The 24,871-nt window shown below is 40.2% G+C and overlaps 1 protein-coding gene across 2 annotated transcripts in view; it reads left to right on the forward strand.

The window, feature by feature from the left end:
* Positions 1-24,871, forward strand: part of RNF145 (ring finger protein 145) — a 65,186-nt gene that overhangs the window by 9,420 nt on the left and 30,895 nt on the right. For both annotated transcript variants that reach the window (XM_054037972.1, XM_054037971.1), the window contains 2 exons: positions 4,143-4,362; positions 19,344-19,452. In XM_054037972.1, the coding sequence (XP_053893947.1) occupies positions 4,179-4,362; positions 19,344-19,452 (293 nt within the window). In that variant the 5' untranslated portion in view covers positions 4,143-4,178. The remainder of the gene's footprint in view (positions 1-4,142; positions 4,363-19,343; positions 19,453-24,871) is intronic.

Genomic DNA, 24,871 nt, shown 5'->3' on the forward strand with positions numbered 1-24,871 from the left:
TATGATCCTTTCATAAGCCGACCCTATATTTCAGGGGTTGGCAGACTTTGGCTCCTGGCCTGTTAGGGTTATCCGCTAGTGGGCCTGGACGTTTTGTTTACCTGGAGCATCTACAGGCACGGAGCCCCTCAGCTCCCTGTGGCCGCGGTTCGCTGTTCCCAGCCAATGGGAGCTGCGGGAAGTGGCGCCACTTCCCGCAGTTCCCATTGGCTGGGAAGGGTAAACCATGGCCACTGGGAGCGGAGGGGCTCCGTGCCTGTAGATGCTCCAGGTAAACAAAACAACAATGTATTAGATATTCAATTCAATGATTCTATAGAGTTTAAAATGATCAACTTTTGATGCCGACCCCTGCTCTTTGATGTGTCACTCTTTTACCAAAAATATTCGGCTTATGAACGAGTATATACAGTAAATTATTTGCAGGGGTGTTTTGTGCGGTCAGAACAATGTTTTAGTGGCTTGGGCAGCGGTTTTGCTTATTCATATTTTAGGATGCTTATGATATTGTTTTGACTGGTTTTTTAATTCTTCTTACATGCTATTGTGTAATGCTTCTTAGAAAGATATTGTGTGGGAAGTATGGTGGTTACTGTGTTTGTATGAGGTGGCAAGGTGTGCTGTTTCGAGTTTACAGTTCTGTTAAAATAGTGGTAAGGGTTGGAACTGTGTACAAAAATCAGTCTGAATTTATAAAATTGAAAAAGCCCTACAACCCATGATTTACTGAGATCAGACTGATAGGGCCCCTTTATAAATTTGTTAGGACTACTTGGTTTTGGCTTTTTTTTTTTATCAAGTGCTATATAAAAATAATTACACTTCTTCCTGAGAGCTATGGAAGGTGCGCTACCATTTGTGGACAGTATTGGCCTCTGATTGCTTTAACTCTTCTAGAGCTGAAAACACTTTGTGTCCCTATGCCTTGTGCAAGTCTTACTGCACCCTTCCCTCCCACCTGCAAAACTTGACCACGAATTATGATTTTTTTTACAGCATCTTATCTTTGAGGGCTTATGTGAGACTTAGGCCAGGTCTAAACTACTGCTGCTGGTCGATCAAATTGCGTAGTTTAGAGTTACGTTAGTAGCATAACTCAAGTGAACGTAGCTTAGATCTACTTACTGCAGGGTCTGCACTACGTGATGTCGACTGGAGACACTCTCCCGCTAACATTGCTTCTGCCTCTTGTTGAGGTGGAGTACAGAAATCAGTGGGAGAGCACTCTCCCATCAATTTAGCGTATCTTCACTAGACCCACTAACTCAATGCCACTGCATCCCTTGCAGCAGCTCCGATTTAGCTCCGTAGTGAAGATAAGCTCTTAAAGTGGTGCATATCCCTTGTGCCATTCTCTGCACAAAGGTTAATGTCGTCCAGTATGATGGCACTGAAATGTAATTCCAGTATTTTAAAACATTTTTTTAATTTAAACTTCTGCATTTCATAGCCAACCAGTTGTGGTGAGCATTGTGAGTAAAAAATAAAACCTAATTTTGCAATGAGCAGCATCCCAAAGTAAGGTACTGTAAACCATTTTCCATCTTGCTCTGATTACAGTTTAACAATATTAGAAGAACATTAATATTTCAGCAGAATAGTCTGGTTTAGTTTTGTGCTGGGCTTCCATATTGCCTTGGTACAAATGATTTTACTATTTTTATAGCCAGTCATGGTAGTCTCAAAAATACCAATAGTAATTGCACTTAGTTTTGAAATGCATTTCACAGCTTTTTCAAAGTGAAATGCATCTTTTGCCTTTGCAAATTGTTTGACTGTTGGACAGAGTACAGTTCTTCTGAAATGTTCCTCTGATATTTGGGACATTCAGCCCTTTGAGCCTGGTTTGGGACATAGATCTCCAAGGGTGATAGCTTCCACTTGCTTAAACAGTTTCCCATTGCTGGGTTTGAAATCACAGCTGCTCATGTTGCATCATCTCTCCACAGGCCCTGTTCTCTCTCTGTCTCTCTCACACCACCTCACTTCATAAACAATGACTTGGTTATAAAGGTTCCTCAACTAGCAGTTGAGCCTGAAAACAACAAAATTGGAAAATTCTTCACACAGATGCCTGAAAAAATTTCATAATTTTAGCCTCCCCTTCTAGTCTGCTTTTCCCAGCACCTCTCCAAATCCACTCACTTGAAAACAGGTCCAGGGTGGGAGTGAACTGAAAATGGTTATTGATTTGCTGGTGATCTGTGTGAAATGCATTGCCTTATTGCCATTCCTACAGTGGACAGGTGTCATCCTCATGAAAACCATTACAATTGGCACCAGCTAAAAGTCTTAGCTGAAGGCCATGGGCTGAATGTGCATGGAGACTAAACCTATTCTTAATATGGTCTTTCCAGTTTGACGGAGGTACATTAACAGGTTGCTGTGGAGACACTTGTACTGTGTCTTTTCTATAGCTAAACAAAACCCTCCACTGTTATCAATCTAGCCCAGTTCATGAGCAACTAATTCACTTTACAAACAAACCAAACCCTAATTCCAGAGTACTACTGTAATGGGCCATTGTAGTGAATTACATTAATATAATCAGGATGGAGCTGCTTTACTGATTTTTAATCTAAAAGAAATGATGTTTGCTTAAATATATACAAACAGAGGTCAACGAATGCCACAAATAATAAAAGCAAGATTAGATTTTTAAAGTTATTTCAAGCCACTGGGAGGAAACAAACCTAAAATGTCATGATTGTAAAATGCAATGTTGTAGCCGTGTCACTCCCGGGATATTAGAGAGACAATGCATGTGAGATAATATCTTTTATTCTCTCTCTCACCACCCTGTGTCTCTTACAATTATGGAGAGAAGGTGGGTGAGGTAATATCTTTTATTGGACCAACTTCTTTGGTGAGAGAGACAAGCTTTTGAGCTATGCAGAGCTTTTCTTCAGGTCTGGGAAAGGTTCTATGAACCCTGGTCTACACTACAGCACACCTAACTAAGCTCTCTTGGCATAATAAAACCACTTCTGCAAGCGGCACATGTCTGCACCAGGAGGTAGATCGGTAACTGCTCCACTCAAGGGATTGGATTTTCTACACCTCTGCATAACATAGTTATACCAACCTAAGTCTGCAGTGTAGACCTGGCCTGAGCCTATGTTCACACAAGCACTTCTGTTGGTGTAACTTATGTCACTGGGGGGGGGGTGGCTTATTCACACTCCTGAGTGACAGAAACTATTCCAACATAAGCTGTAATGTAGACATTGCGGTGTAGACCCGGCCTCAGGCTGACTTATGTTGGTATAACTGTGTTGCTCAGGATTGTAGAAAATCCACAGCCTTAAGCGAAGCAGTTACACCCAGTGTAGACAGTATTGTGTCAACGACAGGGCTTCTCCCATCTACGTTGCTTTGCTACCGCCTCTCAAGGAGGTGGATTAACTACACCAAGGGGGAGAAGTTCTCCTGTCAACATAGTAGTGTCTTCACTGAAGTGCTACAGTGGTGCTGCTGCTGCAACATTTTAAGTGTGGACCTGCCCTGATTTTCTTTCCCAGACCTGAAGAAAAGCTCTGTGTAGCTTGAAAGTTTGCCTCTCTCACCAGCATAAATTGGGTCAATACAAGATACTCTCTCACTCACCTTGTCTCTCTAATATCCAGGGACCAACATGGCTACACCACCACCTCAAAGGTTATTGTAAAAAGTTGTTTCAAAAACAGCTTACTTTGTTAATGCTTAACACTTCAAAAAACTATTTTTACTTGGCATCTATTTCAAAAGCTGCTTCATCTGAGAAGGCTATGGAGAGAGATTTCAAGTTAATCTGGGAATTACCAAATGGGCTCTCTAGATTTTTTTTTTCTTCTGCTCTTTGTGGGCTCTAAAACCCAAGTATGTTTACTAATGAGAGTTTTCACAACACATTTTCAAAGTGGAAGAGCATTGTCCAGAAAAAATAATAAAAGCACAGTAAGTCCTTATGGAAAATAGCTAGCAAAGCTCCTCTTAATATAGCAAAGAAGCAAAAGCTATGCTGTGTGGATTTTTGAGTTTAGCTCAATTGATTCATTTACTGATCTATGGCCCCACAGTGTTCTCCATTCATACATTCATGATGCCCAATGGCTGGCTGTACAGTGAGATTGATTTGATGACTTTTATCTGTCTTGTGCTAGTTACAGTCTGCTGCACGTTCACTGAAAAGGAACAGAATGGCTGCGAAGGAGAAGTTGGAGGCAGTGTTAAATGTGGCCCTGAGGGTCCCAAGCATCATGCTCCTGGATGTTTTGTACAGATGGGATGTCAGCTCCTTCTTCCAGCAGATCCAAAGAAGTAGCCTCAACAACAATCCCCTTTTCCAGTACAAGTACTTGGCCCTCAACATGCACTATGTGGGTAAGTCTGTACACCTCACGGAGATCATATCGTTTCAAATGAATATTTTTGCTGCGAGAATTTTAAGAATGCAGTAAAATAACAATAGTATATTTTGGCTGCAACATCTCTTTTGGTCTGTCTAATAAAATGGTGATGTTTATCCTAGGAGTACAGCGATCCGTTTCTAGAATCTCCTAGTGAATTATCAGAAAGAGGTTTATTGCATAGCCTCAAAAGGAATTTAATGGACATCACATATGAGTTGGGTGAAATGCTACTAATGCACAGGAAGAACAGAGTACCGGAATGGGGATGGGTTTTATCAGGTACTGCTGTGCATCTGACAGATGAACAGGAGAGAGAGAGGATGGTTAATTATGATGTAAAAATTAACCTAGTTGCTTGGAGCTAAATAAAAGACTAGAAAGAAGGAAATAAGCTGCTGCCTCTGAACTATGGCCTGCAGCTTGACAAAAGCCAGCTTTCAAACTCTATTACTTGAACTCAGTACCGATATGGCACTTTGGGTTCAACTCTTAAGCCTTCAAAATAGTACAAGCACCGACAGTGGATTGGAAAGTGACAGAATTTCTGGATAAATTACTCCCAACTCAGGGAACTGAAAGTAGAAACTCACATGCCAGAGGCCTGTTTTTGGGGAGATGAAAGGACCCTGGTTCTGGGACCAACTCTGAAGGGGTGTGTGTGATTGGCTACAGTATGTGGATGAATTACAGATTGGTTCCCCATTGTTGCATTTGAACTCCTGTGAAACTCAGATGATAACTTTGCGGGGGGATTAGTATGTAACGGGAGGTAGCTCAGTGGTTTGAGCATTGGCCTGCTAAACCCAGCGTTGTGAGTTCAATCCTTGAGGGGGTCACTTAGGGATCTGGGGCAAAATCAGTACTTGGCCCTGCTAGTGAAGGCAGGGGGCTGGACTCAATGACCTTTCGGGGTCCCTTCCAGCTCTGAGATAGGTAAGGGGTGTGTATGTGTAAAATAAATATATCAATCATTTATTTATTTTAACTTGCTATGTTTGTAATGCTGTTTTGTAGTCATTGGCCTAGAGAGGATAAAGAGAATCTGCAGCTGTAGCCGCTGTGGGAAATATCCTTTAGCTCAGCTAGATGAAGGCCTGTGTTTTTGGAGCAGTAAAACTAGGTTTTTAATCCTTGCTCCATAGGTGTAAGCAGGTGATTTTTATCTATTACATTTTTGCCTGATGACAAATGAAAATATTTTCTATGGCCCATTGTTTGCTGATTTAATGTGAGTCTTGTGGAGAATTGCAGGAATATACCTGCTGCTCTTTAATGGAAAACTACCAGGCGTAGTAGCTGCCTTTCAGGGTGAGAGGTAGGTTGGTGTGGGAACAATGGGGTAGTACCTGTAGTACCTGCTTGACAGTGCCTAAAATAACTACCGGATACTTAATGTATATGGTGGTGGTTGTGCAAATAAACGTTCACTTTTGACGAATATTTTCAGGAATTTTAGTTCACAAAATCAGTTTGTAATATAAAAGCAGCTGCAGAATAAGTTAATTTTTAGAGAAATATGCTTAATGATATCTTATCTCTGAAACAGCTTTTCTTTATGGTCATTTGCTACAGTGTTACTCAGCTGGGTGCCTATTTAAGTACTGGAATGATGGCATCTCACTTTTCTTTCCCTTTTTGCCTTCTCTTAATCCTCCTTGCTTCTTTCTACAGCAATAATTTCACTTCTTTCTTTTAAAATATTGAGTCTTTATGCTGTTACTGCTCTAATTTGTAATTGTTGCTCTGGGAGGAATTCTATGACTTTTTTTTTTTTTTTTACACAAATTTGCAGTTGTTTAGCTAAAATCGGTTTTTAATCTGGTTTATATATGTAGGAAACCCTGTGGATACTTTTAAATTGCTATAATTTTGGCTTATATTGATTTATCTTAAATTGACCCCTTGCTGATTTAAACTAAATCAGTTTACCATGGTTAAGTTGGTTTCTGTCCACACAGGGTGGTTTGTTTGGTTTTTTTGCACTGATTTAGTTAAATCAGTTTAAAAACACACCTTTACCTAAGCCAGTGCAACTTTCTGTAAACCACAGAGGAGGATGAGGTAAACAAAACCCTTTCCCTCCCAATTTGGGATGGGGGAGAGGAGGGCGATTTCAAATCTACGTGGGAAAGATATCTATCAATGAAGGGCTTGATTAGCATAGCAACTTGCTGTAAGCACGGTTCAAAAAAATCTACTTTTAAAATTTGGATATAAAAATGTGTCAGTTGGCTAAGCCCCTGGTCACATTTACAGCAGCAAAAGCAGGATATGAAAAAATATTGCTGCCATTTGTTGGCAATATTAGGCGGTCACTGAATTAATTCCCACTGACACAATAGGGCAAAGGCTCAGACACACCCAATTTCCTGACCAGAACTAGGCACCCCTCATATGCCAATCCACCTCAGGCAAATGCTTGGGTGAATGATGAGATTTAGAATGCTTTGAAGATCAGCAAACTTTGGCAGACTTAACAACTTCCGGCGTTGAGGATCCTACACAGGAAATGTTATCTGCAGAGCTCAGATGTAGGGATTGTTAATAGGAGCTTCTTGGCTGTTAACTGTACTCCCCATTTCTAATTCAAAATGGACTGAAATACAATACAAGCTCCCAAACCCAGAAACAGATCTGTTTTGAGGTTCTTAGATGGTTGGTTGTACTGCAGTAGTGATTCACCCCACCCACCCCAAGCCATTAGTCCTAGGAATTAAACCAAAGCCGATGGCATATAGCTAACCCTGCAGGCTGGCTCTTCCCCCTCACATTCTTTCATTTAAAAAAAAAGGGGGGGGGCAGATCTGTACAAGAAAAATTATCTGCTCCTGACAATTTTTAAACACCAGTTGAGCTGTACATAGTTTAACTGTAAGTATAGACTAGGACAACAGCAGACAAACATTTCCAGATAGAAACATCAAGCTTAAGCAGACACATTTTGTTGTTGTTCTGATTTTGTTACCTGCTTTAAAAAAAAAAAAAAAAAAGCTTTTCACTAAAGTGTCCAGTTCCTGTCTCTGAAGGTCCACCAGAGATTCTAGCCGCGCTGCTGAGGTATACAAAGACAACCAGTACTGGGCTGAAACATTTTCGGGTTTTATAATCTCTAGTGCATGTGTATATGTATTTATTTCTGCCCTTAGAATCTTAGAATCATATGACTGGAAGGGACCTCAAGAGGTCATCCAGTTCAGTCCCCTGGACTCAAGGCAGGACTAAGTATTATCTAGACCATCCCTGTTAGGTGTTTGTCAAACCTGCTCTTAAAAATCTTCTATGGAGGTTGTGGAATCCCCATCATTAGCATTTTATTCCCTTGTTTAAAGAGCCTGACAGCAAGTTTTTCCTGATGTCCAACCTAAACCACCCTTGCTGCAACAATTTAAGCCCATTGCCACTTATCCTATCGTCGGAGGTTAAGGAGAACAATTTTTCTCCCTCTTCCTTGTAACAACCTTTTATGTACTTGAAGACTGTTATCATGTCCCCTCTGTCTTCTCCAGACTAAACAAATCCAGTTTTTTCAATCTTCCCTCATAGGTCATGTTCTCTAGACCTCTAATCATTTTTGTTGCTCTTCTCTGGATTTTCTCCAATTTGTCCACATCTTCCCTGAAATATGGTGCTCAGAACTGGACACAATACTCCAGTTGAAGCCTAATCAGCGCAGATTAGAGCGGAAGAATTACTTCTCGTGTCTTGCTTACAACACTCCTGCTAATACATTCCAGAATGTTTTTTTGCAACAGTGCTATACTGCTGACTCATATTTAGCTTGTGATCCACTGTGACCCCAGATCCCTTTCTGCAATACTCCTTCCTAGCCAGTCATTTCCCATTGTTTGTGTGTGTAACTGATTGTTCCTTTCTAAGTGGAGTACTTTGCATATGTCCTTATTACATTTCATCTTATTTACTTCTGACAGTTTGTTCAGATAACTTTGAATTTTCATCCTATCCTCCAAAGCACTTGCAACTCCTCCCATCCTGGTATCAGCTGCAAACATTATAAATGTAGTATCTATGCCATTATCTAAATCGTTGTTGAAGATATTGAACAGAACCGGACCCAGAATTGATCCCTGCAGGACCCCACTCAATTTGTCCTTTCAGATTGATTGTGAACTACTGATAACTACTCTCTGGGAACAGTTTTCCAACTGGTTTTGCACCCACCTTATAGTAGCTCCATCTAGGTTGTATTTCCCTAGTTTGTTTGAAATGGTCATGCAAGATAGTATCAAAAACCAAGATATACCAAAGTCAAGATATACCACATCTGCAACTTTCCCTGGTAGTGTGTGTGTACATATATATCTGTACACTCACATATACTCTGTCCTACACTGTTTTAATGGTTATGCCTTTCTGCATGTGAATTTTTCTCTAGAAAGAAAAGTATTGATCTCTCTACTAGACTTTTTTCCTTTCTGGCAAACTTACCTGGTTTGCCTAAGCCATTGTCATTCCTTTGCCTAATACACCAGAAGTAGTAAAATCATGTGGTAAAGGTTGAACAACATGTACTGCACATACATTTAAGAAACTCAGAAGTAACGCTAATACAAGAGTATAGTACATTAATTTCCATGATAGTCCTTGTTACTATAATACCAGTGAGGGTAATTAACCACTGGAACAGATTACTGAGGGATGTGGGAAATTCTCCATAACTTGAAGTCTTTAAATCAAAACCAAGTATATTTCTAAAAGCTGTGCTCTGGTTCAATCGCATGATGATGGACTAGATACAGGAATCTCTCTGGGTGAAATTGATGGTCTGGGCTGTGCAGAAGGTCTGATTATCTAATCAGAAATGGTCCCTTCTGGCCTTAAAATCTACTTAATCACACTTTAATATTCTCTCTCTCAAGTTTTTAGTGCACCCATCAATTGTCTGTTGGCCAGATAGTAATTAAAGGATGGTGGCACATACTTCTGCTGTTTTGAAATCTTGATGTACATAATGAACGAGTCTTAAAAATACAGGCTGAAAGTTAAATACACTAGGACTCTAACCCAACTTCAAATGGAAAATGAAATTAGTTTGGAACCATGCAGCATGAAAAGCAGTGCAAATAATTCAGTCTGTTTAGGTCTTTTCATAGCACAAAAGATTCAGATCTCTAATCTTATTTTCTATTTTAGCTCATCTAAACTTTTTTCTTCAAAGTTGAAAAATTATATTAATTATAAACAGTACTTGGGGATGTGACCCCATAGGGGAGTATTAGGCCCCTATAACTCTCCATAGAGACCTTTGTCAATGGTTTCAGTACTCAGGGTCAGGTCCTGGCTGTCTTTATCCTCCCCTTCATGCCGTCCTATAAAAGAACATTGCTATACCTGCTGGGAGACTGCATAACAGCAGTTACTGGAGAGGCAGAACATGGTGAATCTGTTTGCAAAGTACTTAATTGTTATCAATATTGATGTAGCAATCCTGTATATTACTAGAAAAAAGCTGTGCTAAGAAACAGGTTTTTTAAAAAGGCTTTAATTAAGTTTCTTCCCCATGTGAACAGTAAATGTTTTACTGTACATTTTTAAAGACTCTTTTAACTAAGTTAAACTAGTCACACTGGCAACAAAACTGTGCCAAGTTGAAATGGTTTCCTAGTACAGTCTTGGGTCACATAGACCTGCTGTTTCAGACAGTGCTAGTTGCTCCTGCCAAAATCTCCCAAGTTTATCCTCCCGCAGTTGAGCGGTCAGCTGCTTCTATTTGCTCTTCCTTGATGAAAGACGGAGGAGTGGCAGAAGCCATAATGTGTTTCCCCTAAAAGGACTGAGATGTGATGGGAGGCCTGTAGCATGCTGGCGGGCAAATAGTGAGTCAGCTGAAGATAAGAGAATAGGTATTGTCCAGAGCCTTAATCTGTAATCATGGTGTGATTCTGAATTATGGTCATTATTGCACTAATATAGTGCACTCCCAAATTGCACTAAATAACTCATGTTTACTTGCTTAAGAGTGAACATGCTTACGGTAGGAGATCAGGGAATGATTTAGGGCAGAGTTCTACCCAATGGTGAATTCTTTGCCATCCAAACGTTAAGTCCTGGGAAAGACAGAGTCACTGATAAGAGTTTAAGTTCTCAGGCAAATGGAACATATAAATTTGTGACCTAAAGTAGTAGTATGTAATGGTAACTTCCTGAACTGTCGTTAATACCTTAATCACTCAGCCAATAATATTAGGTGCATTTGTGTAAAGGGTTGAAAGGAGGAGAAGCCATCTGAACTCGCTGTTATCAGATGCTGCTGTACCATTTTCATCTCCTTATGTCTAGGCGAATATTAATTTAATTACTGACCAGACTTATATGCCTCTCCCTAAGGGTGCCTAATGCTCTTGCAATGTAAGGGTACAGATCACACCCATACCCACCCTCTTATCCACGGCTCCAGGCTGAGAGGGGAAGCAGAGTCAATCTACTCCCAAGACAGATTTCCTCCCAACAAATAAAGGGTGCAGGATTGGGGAAGCATATCTCATATCCCTGCTTCTTTCTAACGTATTCAGATAGCTTCAGTAAACAGAAAGGTGAAGTCTTGAACCGATGCACATTTATACAAGTATCTTTACTTTTATGTTCAGGCAGGATTTAGTTAAGTGAGTAACAGAACTAATTTGCAACTGTTCTATTTTAAAATATAGCTATTTTTAAGTAAAGACCAAGTCATAAGACTGTGTTCATCTTATTTTTTTTCTTCCAAAAAATTCCCTGTAGTGTTGTCAAGATCACTTGCTGTTTTGAGCTCCTTGGATAAAGGACCTTATATGTTGCAATTAACAGACACACCAGAAGGGCTAAAGAATTCCTGCCACACTCAGATTTTAGCAGTTTCTTTTTTTCTTCTTTCCTTTCTCAGTATTGTGGATTGCCAGACTGTTACTGCTATTCCAGTAGGTGCTCCAGGCTTCTGCTGAGCTGGTCTCTTTGCTTGGTGTTTCCTTTCGATAATATTTCCTAGTACAAAGTTTAGGTATTTATATTGCTGATACTTGTCAATACATTTTTTACACCTTCTTAACAAAGAAGTTCTGCTTAAAAAGAGACTTGGAATCATTTATAAACCTTTTGAGTTTTCATGGTTACTGTAACATTTTGAGTGCTGGTCCAGAATGCAGCAGCCCATATTAATTTAAGTACCCAGTCAACAGAACCATCATATCTTTTCAGATCCCTACTATTACTTCACATCATACTGTGTATTGATTTCAAATGCATATTTTTTTAAAGATTCTCTTGGGTTGTAATTCACTAACGAGCAACCTTTTAATACTATAATTTGTATACAAATAATATATTTTCTCAATAGTCCAACAAGATCAGAATCAACAACCAAACCGATGGTTGAAACTGCTACTTAAAGCTTCTGTGCAACATTTAGTTCTTTCCTCCTACTTCTGGTCAGAGTGCCCAGTCTGTTACAGCTTTAGAAACCAAATAAACCTTTATTTTCTGTTACTTTTGATTATCTTAATCATGTTTTATTGTTAAGCTCTCTGCAATATCCTGGTGACATGTGCAGTGCATTTTGTTGAACTAATCATCCCCTGGCATAGTTCGGCTACTCCCACTTGGTTCTTTCAATAATGACCCAATTTACCATCCTGGAAGTTACGCCTGTCATGAGCCAAAGGGTCAGTTGTGATAAGAGCCTACGTTACTTAATTCTCTGTCATGGAAGAACTGTGAGATCTCTCGGAAAGAATCCAGCAAGGGAGATAGCGGATTCCCTTCATTGCCGGTCGTCCGAATAAAGGAAATGGAGTGCAGTGCTAGTTGGGCTTTTTATTTTCAAACAGATATTTGAAATAGTTGAATGACACTACATGTGTTTGGATAATTAGAACAGGAAGACCTATTGGCATGTATGATAATTTGGATAGCCGCTGTATGTACTGAAGAGTTTATATGTTTATAACATTGATAGTTTTTTGCATGTCGTCGTGGCCGTGTGTGTATTTGTCAGTATATTTTCTGCATTGTGCAAAGTATGACAGTACCAAGAGAGCAAAATATACACTTCGTAGCTTGAACGACACAAACGTTGCATGATCGTTATATTTGATTGGGAAGCCTTTCCTGATATTTTTAAAGATAAAGTCTGTTGATTCTAGATTTATGAGGCTGTCTGCCAAAAGGTTACTTAGCTCATAAATGAGCTGATTTGTGGTTCCCTAATCTATTGAACTCTTGCATAAACTTTTTTTTTTTTTTAAGACGTTCTTTGGTATTGTTTACAAAGATCTTGGCTCCCAGTAAGTGTGTTAAATTTTAAAAACCAGCATGCTAACACTGCATTGAAGAATTATTTAGTTAACACAGGCAGGAGAGTACAGAAGAAGCTACCCCTGTTGCTACTGTTGTTGGCTGGCTGGTAGGGGACACTGATATGGATTTGGCATTATATCTAGTCTTAGTGGCTAGATGTGTGGATTAATTTCAGCTTTGAGAATTTTTCATGAATTGTGCCTATAGGTCATATCTAATGCAGGAGATTGTCTTGCACGTTAATGGATATGCTATATGACATTGCACTTAAAGTTCTTTCAGCTTCTCCGTTAGAAAAGGGAGAGGGAGGGATAGCTCAGTGGGTTTGAGCATTGGCCTACTAAACCCAGGGTTGTGAGTTCAATCCTTGAGGGGGCCACTTGGGGATCTGGGGCAAAATCAGTACTTGGTCCTGCTAGTGAAGGCAGGGAGCTGGACTTGATGACCTTTCAAGGTCCCTTCCAGTTCTAGGAGATGGGATATCTCCATTAATTTTTTTTATTTGTATTTTGAGGGAAGGGTCAGCAGGGGATATATTTGTCTGCCAGTTATGAAGATCCCATCTTGCTGGGTTCTGGTAGGGACTTGTTCCTAGTGGTCCAAGTGGGGTGTAAAGGAGAATTAAGGTGAGATATGAAGAAAAAGAATGGTTTGTTTCTATTATTTTTACGTGAGTTCAATTAGTGGGATTAGATTCATAGATGTTAAGGCTAGAAGGGACCACTATGATCCTCTAGTCTGACTTTCCTGCATTACACGGGCTGTAGAATCTCATGCAGTAAATTGTACATCAAGCCCATAACTTCTGGTTGAGCGATAGCCCATCTTTTAGAAAGACATCCAGGCTTCACTTGAAGACTTCAAGGGATGGAGAATCTGCCAGATCCATAAGTAAATTGTTCCAGTGGTTCATTACCTTCACTGTTAAACATTTGTGCCTTATTTTTAAACTGAATTGGTCTAGTTTCATCTTCTAACCATTTGGATGTTATTTTCTGCTAGATTAAAGAGTTTATCAGAAACCTCTTCCTCAAGTCGGTACTTCTAGACTGATAGTCACTTCTCAACCTTATTTTGGATAAAAGAAATAAACTGATGGCTTGTCTACGCTGGCAATTAACAGCGCTGCAACTTTCTCGCTCAGGGGTGTGAAAAAACACACCCCTGAGCACAGCAAGTGGCAGTGCTGTAAAGCACCAGTGTAAACAGTGCCCCAGTGCTGGGAGCTACGCCCCTTGTTGAGGAGATGTTTTCTCTCCCAGCGCTGCGCCGCGACCACACAAGGCATGATAAAGTGCTGCCGTGTAGACTAGCCTGAACTACTTAAGTGTTTCACTGTAAGACTGTCCTCTGCAATCTACTCGTGAATTGGGCTGTCATGAGTTAGTCCTCTCATTTTAGCATAACTCGGTAGAGTACAACTGCTATACAGACCAGCAGTTGAGTTTTCCATGCTTGCTGTCACTCCATGTCTGCACCGGCACTAGATTCGGTCATGAGACACAGATATCTGATGCCTATCCTGTGGTTCATAGTGTTACAACTCACTGCCACAGGATGTTGTGGGGCAATTTGTCAGTTCCCCTGAGAGATTGGAGGCAGAGATCATCTAGGCCTGGGAAATTCATTTCTTGGAAAGAATCCAAGCTGCTGTGCAGTTACTTCCTGGTTCCTCTAAACTAAAGTATGGCTCCTTCTCATCCTGACAGCTGTGTTGTTGTTGTTTTTTTTTGTGTGTGGAGGCAATGTTTCTTTGATGTGGCTCTGCAAAAGCAACCACCAAGCGATACTGTTCTTTGAGAGAAATATTATAAACTCCTTAACTGACTTTTATTGTGCAAAGTTTCCATGCACAACCTAAACCCTAACTGTTCCAAATAATTATTGGAAATGAGCAAAATATATTTGAAATGTAACCATGCAAAAAAGAGGAAATTAAAAAGGTTCATAAACATGTAACTTGAAGATACAGTTTGAATTGTGTTAAGTGTTCTAAAGGATGTAGTAATATGCAGCACGTCAAAGACTTTGATGCCTGACCCTTCAAAGAAGCAAAGGGCTATAAATAATTATATGCATCTGTGAGACAGTGACTTGGACACAACTTGTTCGTGGTACACAAAGAGAGAGAGATGTTGAAAGGCAAACAGTGCGGTCTGTGTAGTGGAACAGTGAATGTTCGACTATTTAAGGGTATTTATCTGTCTAACCAACAAGTTGTAACGGAGGTCATGCATGGCTAGCTAGTAATGTACGTTATTTTCATTTAGCGGCGTTTAAGCTGTTCTCCTTGAGTCTTTTAGTGATTTCTCCATTTTTTTCTAGTATGTTTGGGGTGTGATTGTGGCCCAGCATGGAATGGCAGGGAAGTCAAAGTGAGGATACAGAGGGGACCCCAAATTGTCTGATTCTGCCAGGGCTCCTGGGGAATGCATGATGCATTTGCTTTTCCATCCATTCAGGGAGTGTTAGGCAAGGTTACAATAATATATGTTTATATGTTGCCCATTAATATGCAAATATTTTCCAAACTAGTAGGTAGATGCTATGTGCGCAGAATAGTTACAGGGTTTAGGGCATCATATTTCCTTCCTTTAGAGAAGGTGACACTCATAATAGCAACTCTGATTTTTGCAAACTTATCCATTGTCACTGAAAGTAACGCTATTATTAAGACTGCAACATCCAGTACTTTAATCCCCAAAATGACCTCCTTTAACTCTTATTTGAAGTAGAATGTCCTCTGCATCATAAATTTAACACTTATATTCAGAAAAAAAGGGAATGAAATATTGCTCTTCTGATTTGTCTACATTTGCAATCACCCTCCTCTTCCTTGTAACAAGCCAACCTGTTAATGAATCGTTTATATTTTTGTTTGTCAGAGGCATCACAAATGGTAATGATAATGTGCAGTTCTGGGAACAAGACCTCTACTGCAAAAATGTGAATATTGTCATGTGACGTGTTTTAAAATGTCTGTTTTCAAGCTTCAAAATGGAATTGTAAATAATGAAATGAAAAAGAAACTACTTGATATTTTTTCCCCCGTCAAAAAATAATTATAGCAAATGCAAAAACCGCATAGAAATGAACACTGAAATTCTGGCCTGAATCCATGAGCTGCAACATTCATCACTAAAGCTGCTGTAGCAATCTTGACTCTGCTGGTTTGCTTACCAATTGCAGTGCATTGAGGACCATCACTATTTATGGCCTTTAAACCAAGGATCTCCAAACTCTTACGGTCTGATCTTTCCTTTGATTTGCACTTGAATTTCATTCTCCTCCTTGAGGTGTCTGTTGGCTTGTCTTCAGTACCAGGAGAAGTCGACCAAGGTTGCGCTACTCCAGCTACATGAATAACGTAGCTGGAGTCGATCTAGCTTAGGTAGACTTACCCTGGTGTCTTCACTGAGCTGCGTCGCTGGGAGATGCTCTACGGTCAACTTCCCTTACTCGTCTTTGGGAGCTGGAGTACTGGGGTCGACCAGAGAACGCTCTGCCGTTGATTTAGTGGGTCTAGTGAAGACCCGCTAAATCGATTCCCTGCTGTAATTGATTGCAGCAGTGTGGCTCTCCCCATAGTGAAGACCAGCCCTGTGGGTCTCTTCTCCAATTAATGATTTGGAGTTGTGATCACAAAGGGAAGAATGAGCACTGTATGTTCTACAATATTCCAGCACAACAGGGATGGATTATGGATGCAGTGACTGCCTTAGTGCTGAACTTTCTTGCCTTTTACAAAATGTACTATAGCACTGTTCAGCTGTAGCCCTAAAACGCTGTGCTACGGTGACTTTCATACTCTGTCGTCTGTTTCCATCTCTTTGCTCCTAAGAGCTGAAATATGAATGTGGTAAAGGACAGAGCAGATATTCTTGAAGTAGTTACCGCAAAGGAAGACTGCATCCCAAGGTGAAGGGAAAAGCTTGTGGGATTTAGGGTGAATCAAGTGAAAAGGGAGGGTTTAAAGTGAGACTTGGAGAAGAAGATACTGGTCTTAGAGTGGTACAGCAGTAGCTTAACTGGCCAGCACTACTGAAAGTGTTAACCTCTAATTGCGAATTGGAGGAATTAAGCGAATGAGACTAGAGAGCTTTGCCACCTTTTTGTCACCTCAAGTCCCCAGAGCATTTGAGAACCAGGAAGGCTTGTTGTAGGTTTCTGGTTTGCTACTGTTACCTTAAACATTCTTTGGATTGTGTTGTTTGATACTGAGTAAATGTGGCAGAGGTAAACAACTTTTGAAACAATATAAACACATTTCCAGCTGAAGTCACCTTCACATCTGTCTTTGAATTTTGGTAACCTGGTGTGCCCCTCTTTGACCTTAACATTGGCTACAGAAGCACACATCTGTTTAGTTTTTGTATCCAAAAGAGAGCCAAAACTTGTTGCTTGGTCTGTGGGATTTAAGCCAGGCATGCCAAATATTAGGACCCTTCTTCCAGCTAATTCTTCTTGGAGTGACATAGGACAGTTAAATGCATGTTCTGCCTTAAGGAATGATGTTGCCCAGCAGTCCTTGTGGTTACTGTTCATGTGTTTGGTGAGAGAGGAAGAGGTGGAGAATAGAGAAGAAGTTAAACCTGATAAAATGTGATTTTTTTCTATTTAGCCAAGAAATAGAAGACATGAACATTTGTTTGCTTTATTAATTAGACGTATGTAGCTCATCTAAAGCATCCTAATTGCTGTAAGCAAACTGTTTCAGTGCCAGGCCTCAGGCTCCATAAATAGCTGTATTTAATTGAACTTAAAGCTCAAAAGAAAAAAAATCCAGGGGCTTTGTGGAAATTGTGGTACTATAGTCCTGTTCCTGTTTGCAGTAGGGAGCGTAAACCGTGCCTTGAACTTTAAAAAAAAAAAAAGCAATTCTCAGATGAACGTCTCATTTATCATAGCTTTGTGTTGTTAATACAAGATTCAGGAAATTTTGGAAAATTATAATCTGCTCTGCTGTTACAAGTGTAAATTTATACATGTATTTTTTTTTAAATTGGTGAGCAAATAAGTTTTATCTACCTGCCCTTACATGGAATAAGGAAGTTTTACATGCCTGAATGGACTTGATTGCTTGGTATTTTATGGGTCTGAAGTTTTTTCTATGGGTTCATTGCCAGCTGTGGTTTTTTTTTTTTTTTTTTTTTTCTTCAGTGAGTGCACTTTTACTAGAGCTTTATAGAGATGGACCACTGGAGGTTGGAAATATTAAGTAGCTGGCAGTTGAGGAGAATTGGAATGTTTCTACATAAACATTTGTCTTAGTTTGGGATTCCATCCTATTAAATATTGGGACATACCGCATTGATAGGTTGTCTGATAGTAGCTAATTGTTATTGAACTACTCGTATATATTCTTAGAATATTTATTCAAGAATCTCAGTGCTGTTTCATGCTCATAATTATCTTACGACATACTCAAAACAGCATAATCAACTCTAGTTAAAAAGGTTGTGACCAATTAAGGAATTTGCTAAGTAGATAGATGATATTTTAAAACAAATAGCATTTACTGAATATCTATGATCTGTGTGATGAGCCCTTCTAAAGATGTTTTGTTCTTAGCTGCTAGGAAATCCTTTACCCTTGACAGATTTGCTGAATGGATTTTAGTGCCAGTCACTTAAGTTATTAACCTCTGAAATTAGGGTCTCTGTGGCAGAGAGCTCAAAGCAAAGGACAAACGACACCATGCGGTGTGCATAGGATTCCTGCTCTCTGTCCCTACAGTCTTTGGGGAAATACTAGGGACTGCCAAACATTAGATACTTATCACTGAATCCCTGAAGAAGCAGGCTTTGCAATGTCTGCTTTATTTTGGCATCCTGATGGAAAGAGGTTTGAAAAGGAGGCCCAACAACTTTTTTGCTTTGAGCTACTCACTAGCCAGGCTATGTTCTTGAACAGTAAAGCTTTGTATTCACTGGGAATTTTTCTCAATTCCTGCAAATGCTAGACAACCATTGAAGTAACTGCAATGCAAACCCCAAGTGGAGGCAAGGAAAGATGTAATTTGCTCCATTGGAGCATGCCCTTGCGTGAAACTATATCAATTGTGAATTTGCCTGAATTCGAGCAGTGTAGAGAAGAACCTACATTTCAGTCTCAAATTGTGATATTAAGCAGGGATTTCAGATGTGAAAATGGATGGTGAGAGAACTGAAGTAATTTACAAGTTTAATTTTGCTTAACATACAAATGAAGGTTTTAAATGTATCCTATGTAATGCATTACAATATTTACATTGTTGTAACTTGATGATTTTGTGAATGTGGTGGATATATTCACTGATATATATTGCCTACAATGAAGGCATTTTGCTTATGTTAGTGCTGAAATTTATCTACACTTAAATATGTGTGCCGAAGAGAGAAGCCTGGACACACACATCTTTCTCTTGTCTTTTTTCATGTCTCGCAGTCACTTTCTTTTGCCAAAATATCATGGGTCAGTTTCACCATTGATATAAGTAGATGCAACTTGACTGAAGTGAATGGAGCTGTATGCGTGTATGACAACTACATGTTTTTCTTCTCTTGTATCCAGGTGCATGATTTAAAAAAAAAAAAAAAATCCTGCAGTAAGAGAGAGTGATGTCGAAGTTGTTTTTTTAAAAGACATCAGAGGTTTTATTTCAACTTCTGATTTCTGCTCCAGGTTACATCTTAAGTGTTGTGCTCCTAACCTTACCTAGACAACACCTGGTTCAGCTCTACCTGTACTTTCTGACTGCACTGCTGCTGTATGCTGGGCACCAGATCTCCAGGTAAGAATGTGTGAAATTTTTCACATGACTTGGTTTTCAAATCTGAAAAATAATGTAATTAATATTTTGCCAGTAGTAGCCACACACAGAGGGGAAGGTCTGTGTTTTTCATTTAGCTGTCTGGAATATATCCGGTCTTTCCTTATGTTGAAAAGAAGTTACAGGATTAACACCGATTCTGCTCCATTACCGTTGGAAGATGTGTGGGGCCTGCTCTTTTAATTGACTTCAGTGGGAGTTGGATCAGGCCCATAAAGCCTTTATTTTAAAATCCCCCATAAGTCTTTCCTAGCCATCACAGGGAGTCTCTCTCCCATCCAATATGAAAATACATTGCTTTTGTGATGGACATGATTTCTGTTGGACCAAGAAGAGAGAGTACCTGCATCTCTTTGAGTTTCACAAATGTTTTACTAGGAGGATAAGACATATTGTTCCTTTCAACTTGCTGGTGCCTAGACAAGGGAGAAAGTGTGGAATAAAGAGCCATAGAGAGGGATAAGTGTAATAATAGTGTTGGAAGCTTTTAATACGGGAATATAAATTTCTTCATCATAAATTATATTGTCCATTATTTTACTTTCATAAGTCAGTAGTTCTGATTAGAAATCTTACAGTAATAAATAAGCACGCCAAATACGTGTGGGTCTAAAATGTAAAGTGAGATGCAGTGGACAGGTCAGAGGCGATACAACCAACCAAAGTAAATCTTCCATTTTATTGTTTCGGTGTTGCTGAATATATTTAGCCCAAAATAAAAACAAACTCATTTTGATTAAAGGCTTGGATTGGAGCCTGAAAAACTGTCATCTTGTTAGGAGGCTTCCCTGAGAAATATCTCAAGTTTGGAATTGGATCTGATTCTTTTGATGCCCAGTGGTGGAAAATATTTGAAAACATCATATTAAATTGATTTGTATAAAATGGTAGGTTTGTTATTTTAAGTGGTAAAATTGTTGTTCCAGCAAATGCTTTGAAACTGCCCTTTTGGTTAAATCTGTTCATTGTCAAGGAAAGTTTAAATAGAGGTTTTGGGGCAGTTATAAAGTGTTGATGTCATGGCTGTTAGGGTTTCCTTTAATGGTGGTCTGAATGTGGGGGAGAGGATTGTGGTCTCCTATTTCCTGGGTAGGAAGGAGGATGGCTTCCTGATTATTCCCCTGGGAATCCTGAGCTTTTCTAGCTGTAGTTTGCAGACGTTTGTCCTAGTATTTTAAAGACTGTATTTACTTACTAGAGAGAGAAGCCTAACTTTGTTTTAAGATCCCGAGTTTAAATCAGAAGAAGGATGCTAATATGACATCCTAAATGTGCATGCTCTCTCGGGTGTTCATCCGATGCAGGTGGGCTTTTGGTCCAGAGGACGTGGAGATAGAAGATTCAGAATGAGTGCCTTCACTTCCGCAGCCTTGAGCTTTGGTCTTTTAACCTGAAAAAAGGGGAAAGAGTGCATAAACTTCAATTTATATACAGTCTTGGGCATGGTCCCCTACTGGAATTTAATTCTGATTATTTTTTCACTGTAATTTTTGAATTTTACTATATCCGCTTATGAATACTGTGACATTTAGAAGTCATGAAAATGTACTGTTTGAACCATTAGTGTACTGGTACTCGGCTCCACAAATCTATTAGACAATTCCTAATAACGAGTTAATATGCAAGATTTTCATTTAAATGTTAGGACTGCAGATTTGCCATGGCATTTTTATCAAAAAACATGGAGTAGCCCAGTCCTCTGGGATTGGGCCTGGCTTCCCGCTCTGGGTGTTGTGACCTGGTGCACAGAGTTGCTGCGCTACTCAGGTTTGGCCTGGCTGCCTCTCCGTTAAGGCAGGTGGGCCAAATCTGAGCAGCGCTGTAACCCTGCTCGCCCGATCACAATGCCTCTCACTCAAATTTGACTTGGCGGCTCCCCTGTCATGATGGAGGGTTAACCAGGCCAAGCCAAACTTGAGCAGCACTGCAACACTGTGCACCCAAGTTCGCCTCTCTGTGTGGGCATTGCAAGCCCAGCCTCTTGGAGCAGGAGTTGTCACAGCAGGGAAATCCCACGCATTCACATGCATATGCACACAAAGCTTGGACAAATGGGAAAATCATGCTATCCTTGACTGTTTTCTCCACTGTGACAAACCTGCAACCCTAATTTTTTACTTTTGCTAGCATTGCACAGAAAACAGGCTCCATTTTAAAAATAAAATTGTATCAAATCAACAGTCTAGTAGTAGAGCAAAGTCTAGCCAAATGAAGAGCCATGTTGAGGTCCTGAGCTTGCTGGAAGAGCTAAAGTGTGGCTTACTGACATTCTCGAGCGAATTTACCCATTCCCTTGGAGCAGTACGGTCTGGTTTTGGTGGGAGTTTGGTCCAGTCATCCTTGACTGGTGGCAGGTTCCCCACAGCAGCCTCTGACAGTAATAATGGGAGGACCACCACTCTTAGCCCCTCCCCTCTTCCTCCCCAAAAATTTTCAGATTCAGCCAGGGTCTTTTACAATAAAAGAACAGTATGAAGTTGAAGTGTGACTAATGTACAAATATGCTCTGTACTGTACATATTGTCACTTTATTGAGCATCCAGCTTGCTTTTTATATTGTCTCGTAGACGTAATGTACTAAAATTACAAGAAGCAGGTATTTAGACTGTTCTTTCAAATATTCTAACAGTATTCAGAGTAACAGCCGTGTTAGTCTGTATCCGCAAAAAGAAGAACAGGAGTACTTGTGGCACCTTAGAGACTAACAAATTTATTAGAGCATAAGCTTTCGTGGACTACAGCCCACTTCTTCGGATGCATATAGAATGGAACATATAATGAGGAGATATATATACACACATACAGAGAGCATAAACAGGTGGGAGTTGTCTTACTAACTCTGAGAGGCCAATTAATTAAGAGGAAAAAAAAAATTTTTTTTTGAAGTGATAATCAAGCTAGCCGAGTACAGACAGTGTGATAAGAAGTGTGAGAGTACTTACAAGGGGAGATAGTCAACGTTTGTAATGGCTCAGCCATTCCCAGTCCTTATTCAAACCGGAGTTGATTGTGTCTAGTTTGCATATCAATTCTAGCTCTGCAGTCTCTCTTTGGAGTCTGTTTTTGAAGTTTTTCTGTTGTAATATAGCCACCCGCAGGTCTGTCACTGAATGACCAGACAGGTTAAAGTGTTCTCCCACTGGTTTTTGAGTATTTTGATTCCTGATGTCAGATTTGTGTCCATTAATTCTTTTGCGTAGAGACTGTCCGGTTTGGCCAATGTACATGGCAGAGGGGCATTGCTGGCACATGATGGCATAGATCACATTGGTAGATGTGCAGGTGAACGAGCCCCTGATGGTATGGCTGATGTGATTAGGTCCTATGATGATGTCACTTGAATAGATATGTGGACAGAGTTGGCATCGGGGTTTGTTACAAGGATAGGTTCCTGGGTTAGTGGTTTTGTTCAGTGATGTGTGGTTGCTGGTGAGTATTTGCTTTAGGTTGGGGGGTTGTCTGTAAGCGAGGACAGGTCTGTCTCCCAAGATCTGTGAGAGTAAAGGATCATCTTTCAGGATAGGTTGTAGATCTCTGATGATGCGCTGGAGAGGTTTTAGTTGGGGGCTGAAGGTGACAGCTAGTGGTGTTCTGTTATTTTCTTTGTTGGGCCTGTCTTGTAGGAGGTGACTTCTGGGTACTCGTCTGGCTCTGTCAATCTGTTTTTTCACTTCAGCAGGTGGGTATTGTAGTTTTAAGAATGCTTGATAGAGATCTTGTAGGTGCTTGTCTCTATCCGAGGGATTGGAGCAAATGCGGTTATATCTTAGAGCTTGGCTGTAGACAATGGATCGTGTGGTGTGTCCTGGATGGAAGCTGGAGGCATGTAGGTAAGTGTAGCGGTCAGTAGGTTTCCGGTATAGGGTGGTATTGATGTGACCATCGCTTATTAGCACAGTAGTGTACAGGAAATGGACCGCTTGTGTGGATTGATCTAGGCTGAGGTTGATGGTGGGATGGAAATTATTGAAATCATGGTGAAATTCCTCAAGGGCTTCTTTTCCATGGGTCCAGATGATGAAGATGTCATCAATGTAGCGCAAGTAGAGTAGGGGCGTTAGGGGACGAGAGCTAAGGAAGCGTTGTTCTAAGTCAGCCATAAAAATGTTGGCATATTGTGGGGCCATGCGGGTACCCATAGCAGTGCCGCTGACTTGAAGGTATATATTGTCCCCAAATGTGAAATAGTTGTGGGTGAGGACAAAATCACAAAGTTCAGCCACCAGGTTAGCTGTGACATTATCAGGGATACTGTTCCTGATAGCTTGTAGTCCATCTTTGTGTGGAATATTGGTGTAGAGGGCTTCTACGTCCATAGTGGCCAGGATGGTGTTTTCTGGAAGATCACCGATGGATTGTAGTTTCCTCAGGAAGTCAGTGGTGTCTCGAAGATAGCTGGGAGTGCTGGTAGCGTAGGGTCTTAGGACAGAGTCTACATAACCAGACAAGCCTGATGTTAGGGTGCCAATGCCTGAGATGATGGGGCGTCCAGGATATCCAGGTTTATGGATCTTGGGTAGCAAATAGAATACCCCTGGTCGGGGTTCTAGGCATGTGTCTGTACGGATTTGTTCCTGTGCTTTGTCAGGGAGTTTTTTTCTACCAATGTGATCTATGCCATCATGTGCCAGCAATGCCCCTCTGCCATGTACATTGGCCAAACCGGACAGTCTCTACGCAAAAGAATTAATGGACACAAATCTGACATCAGGAATCAAAATACTCAAAAACCAGTGGGAGAACACTTTAACCTGTCTGGTCATTCAGTGACAGACCTGCGGGTGGCTATATTACAACAGAAAAACTTCAAAAACAGACTCCAAAGAGAGACTGCAGAGCTAGAATTGATATGCAAACTAGACACAATCAACTCCGGTTTGAATAAGGACTGGGAATGGCTGAGCCATTACAAACGTTGACTATCTCCCCTTGTAAGTACTCTCACACTTCTTATCACACTGTCTGTACTCGGCTAGCTTGATTATCACTTCAAAAGTTTTTTTTTTTTTTTTCTCTTAATTAATTGGCCTCTCAGAGTTAGTAAGACAACTCCCACCTGTTTATGCTCTCTGTATGTGTGTATATATATCTCCTCATTATATGTTCCATTCTATATGCATCCGAAGAAGTGGGCTGTAGTCCACGAAAGCTTATGCTCTAATAAATTTGTTAGTCTCTAAGGTGCCACAAGTACTCCTGTTCTTCTTCTAACAGTATTGTTTAGTTTTAAATGGTTTGAATAACTTGGTATTGAATCTACTGCAATTCATTAGCTGGCATGCTGTTTAAGATGGGTGAGGAAGTAACGCTGGGGAACTACAAACACAGCATGGTTGACAGACCATTTAAAATGTGAAACAGCAGGATTTACTTATCAGCT

The sequence above is a fragment of the Malaclemys terrapin genome, chromosome 8, assembly GCF_027887155.1.
Source record: "Malaclemys terrapin pileata isolate rMalTer1 chromosome 8, rMalTer1.hap1, whole genome shotgun sequence".
Classification (NCBI taxonomy): domain Eukaryota; kingdom Metazoa; phylum Chordata; order Testudines; family Emydidae; genus Malaclemys; species Malaclemys terrapin.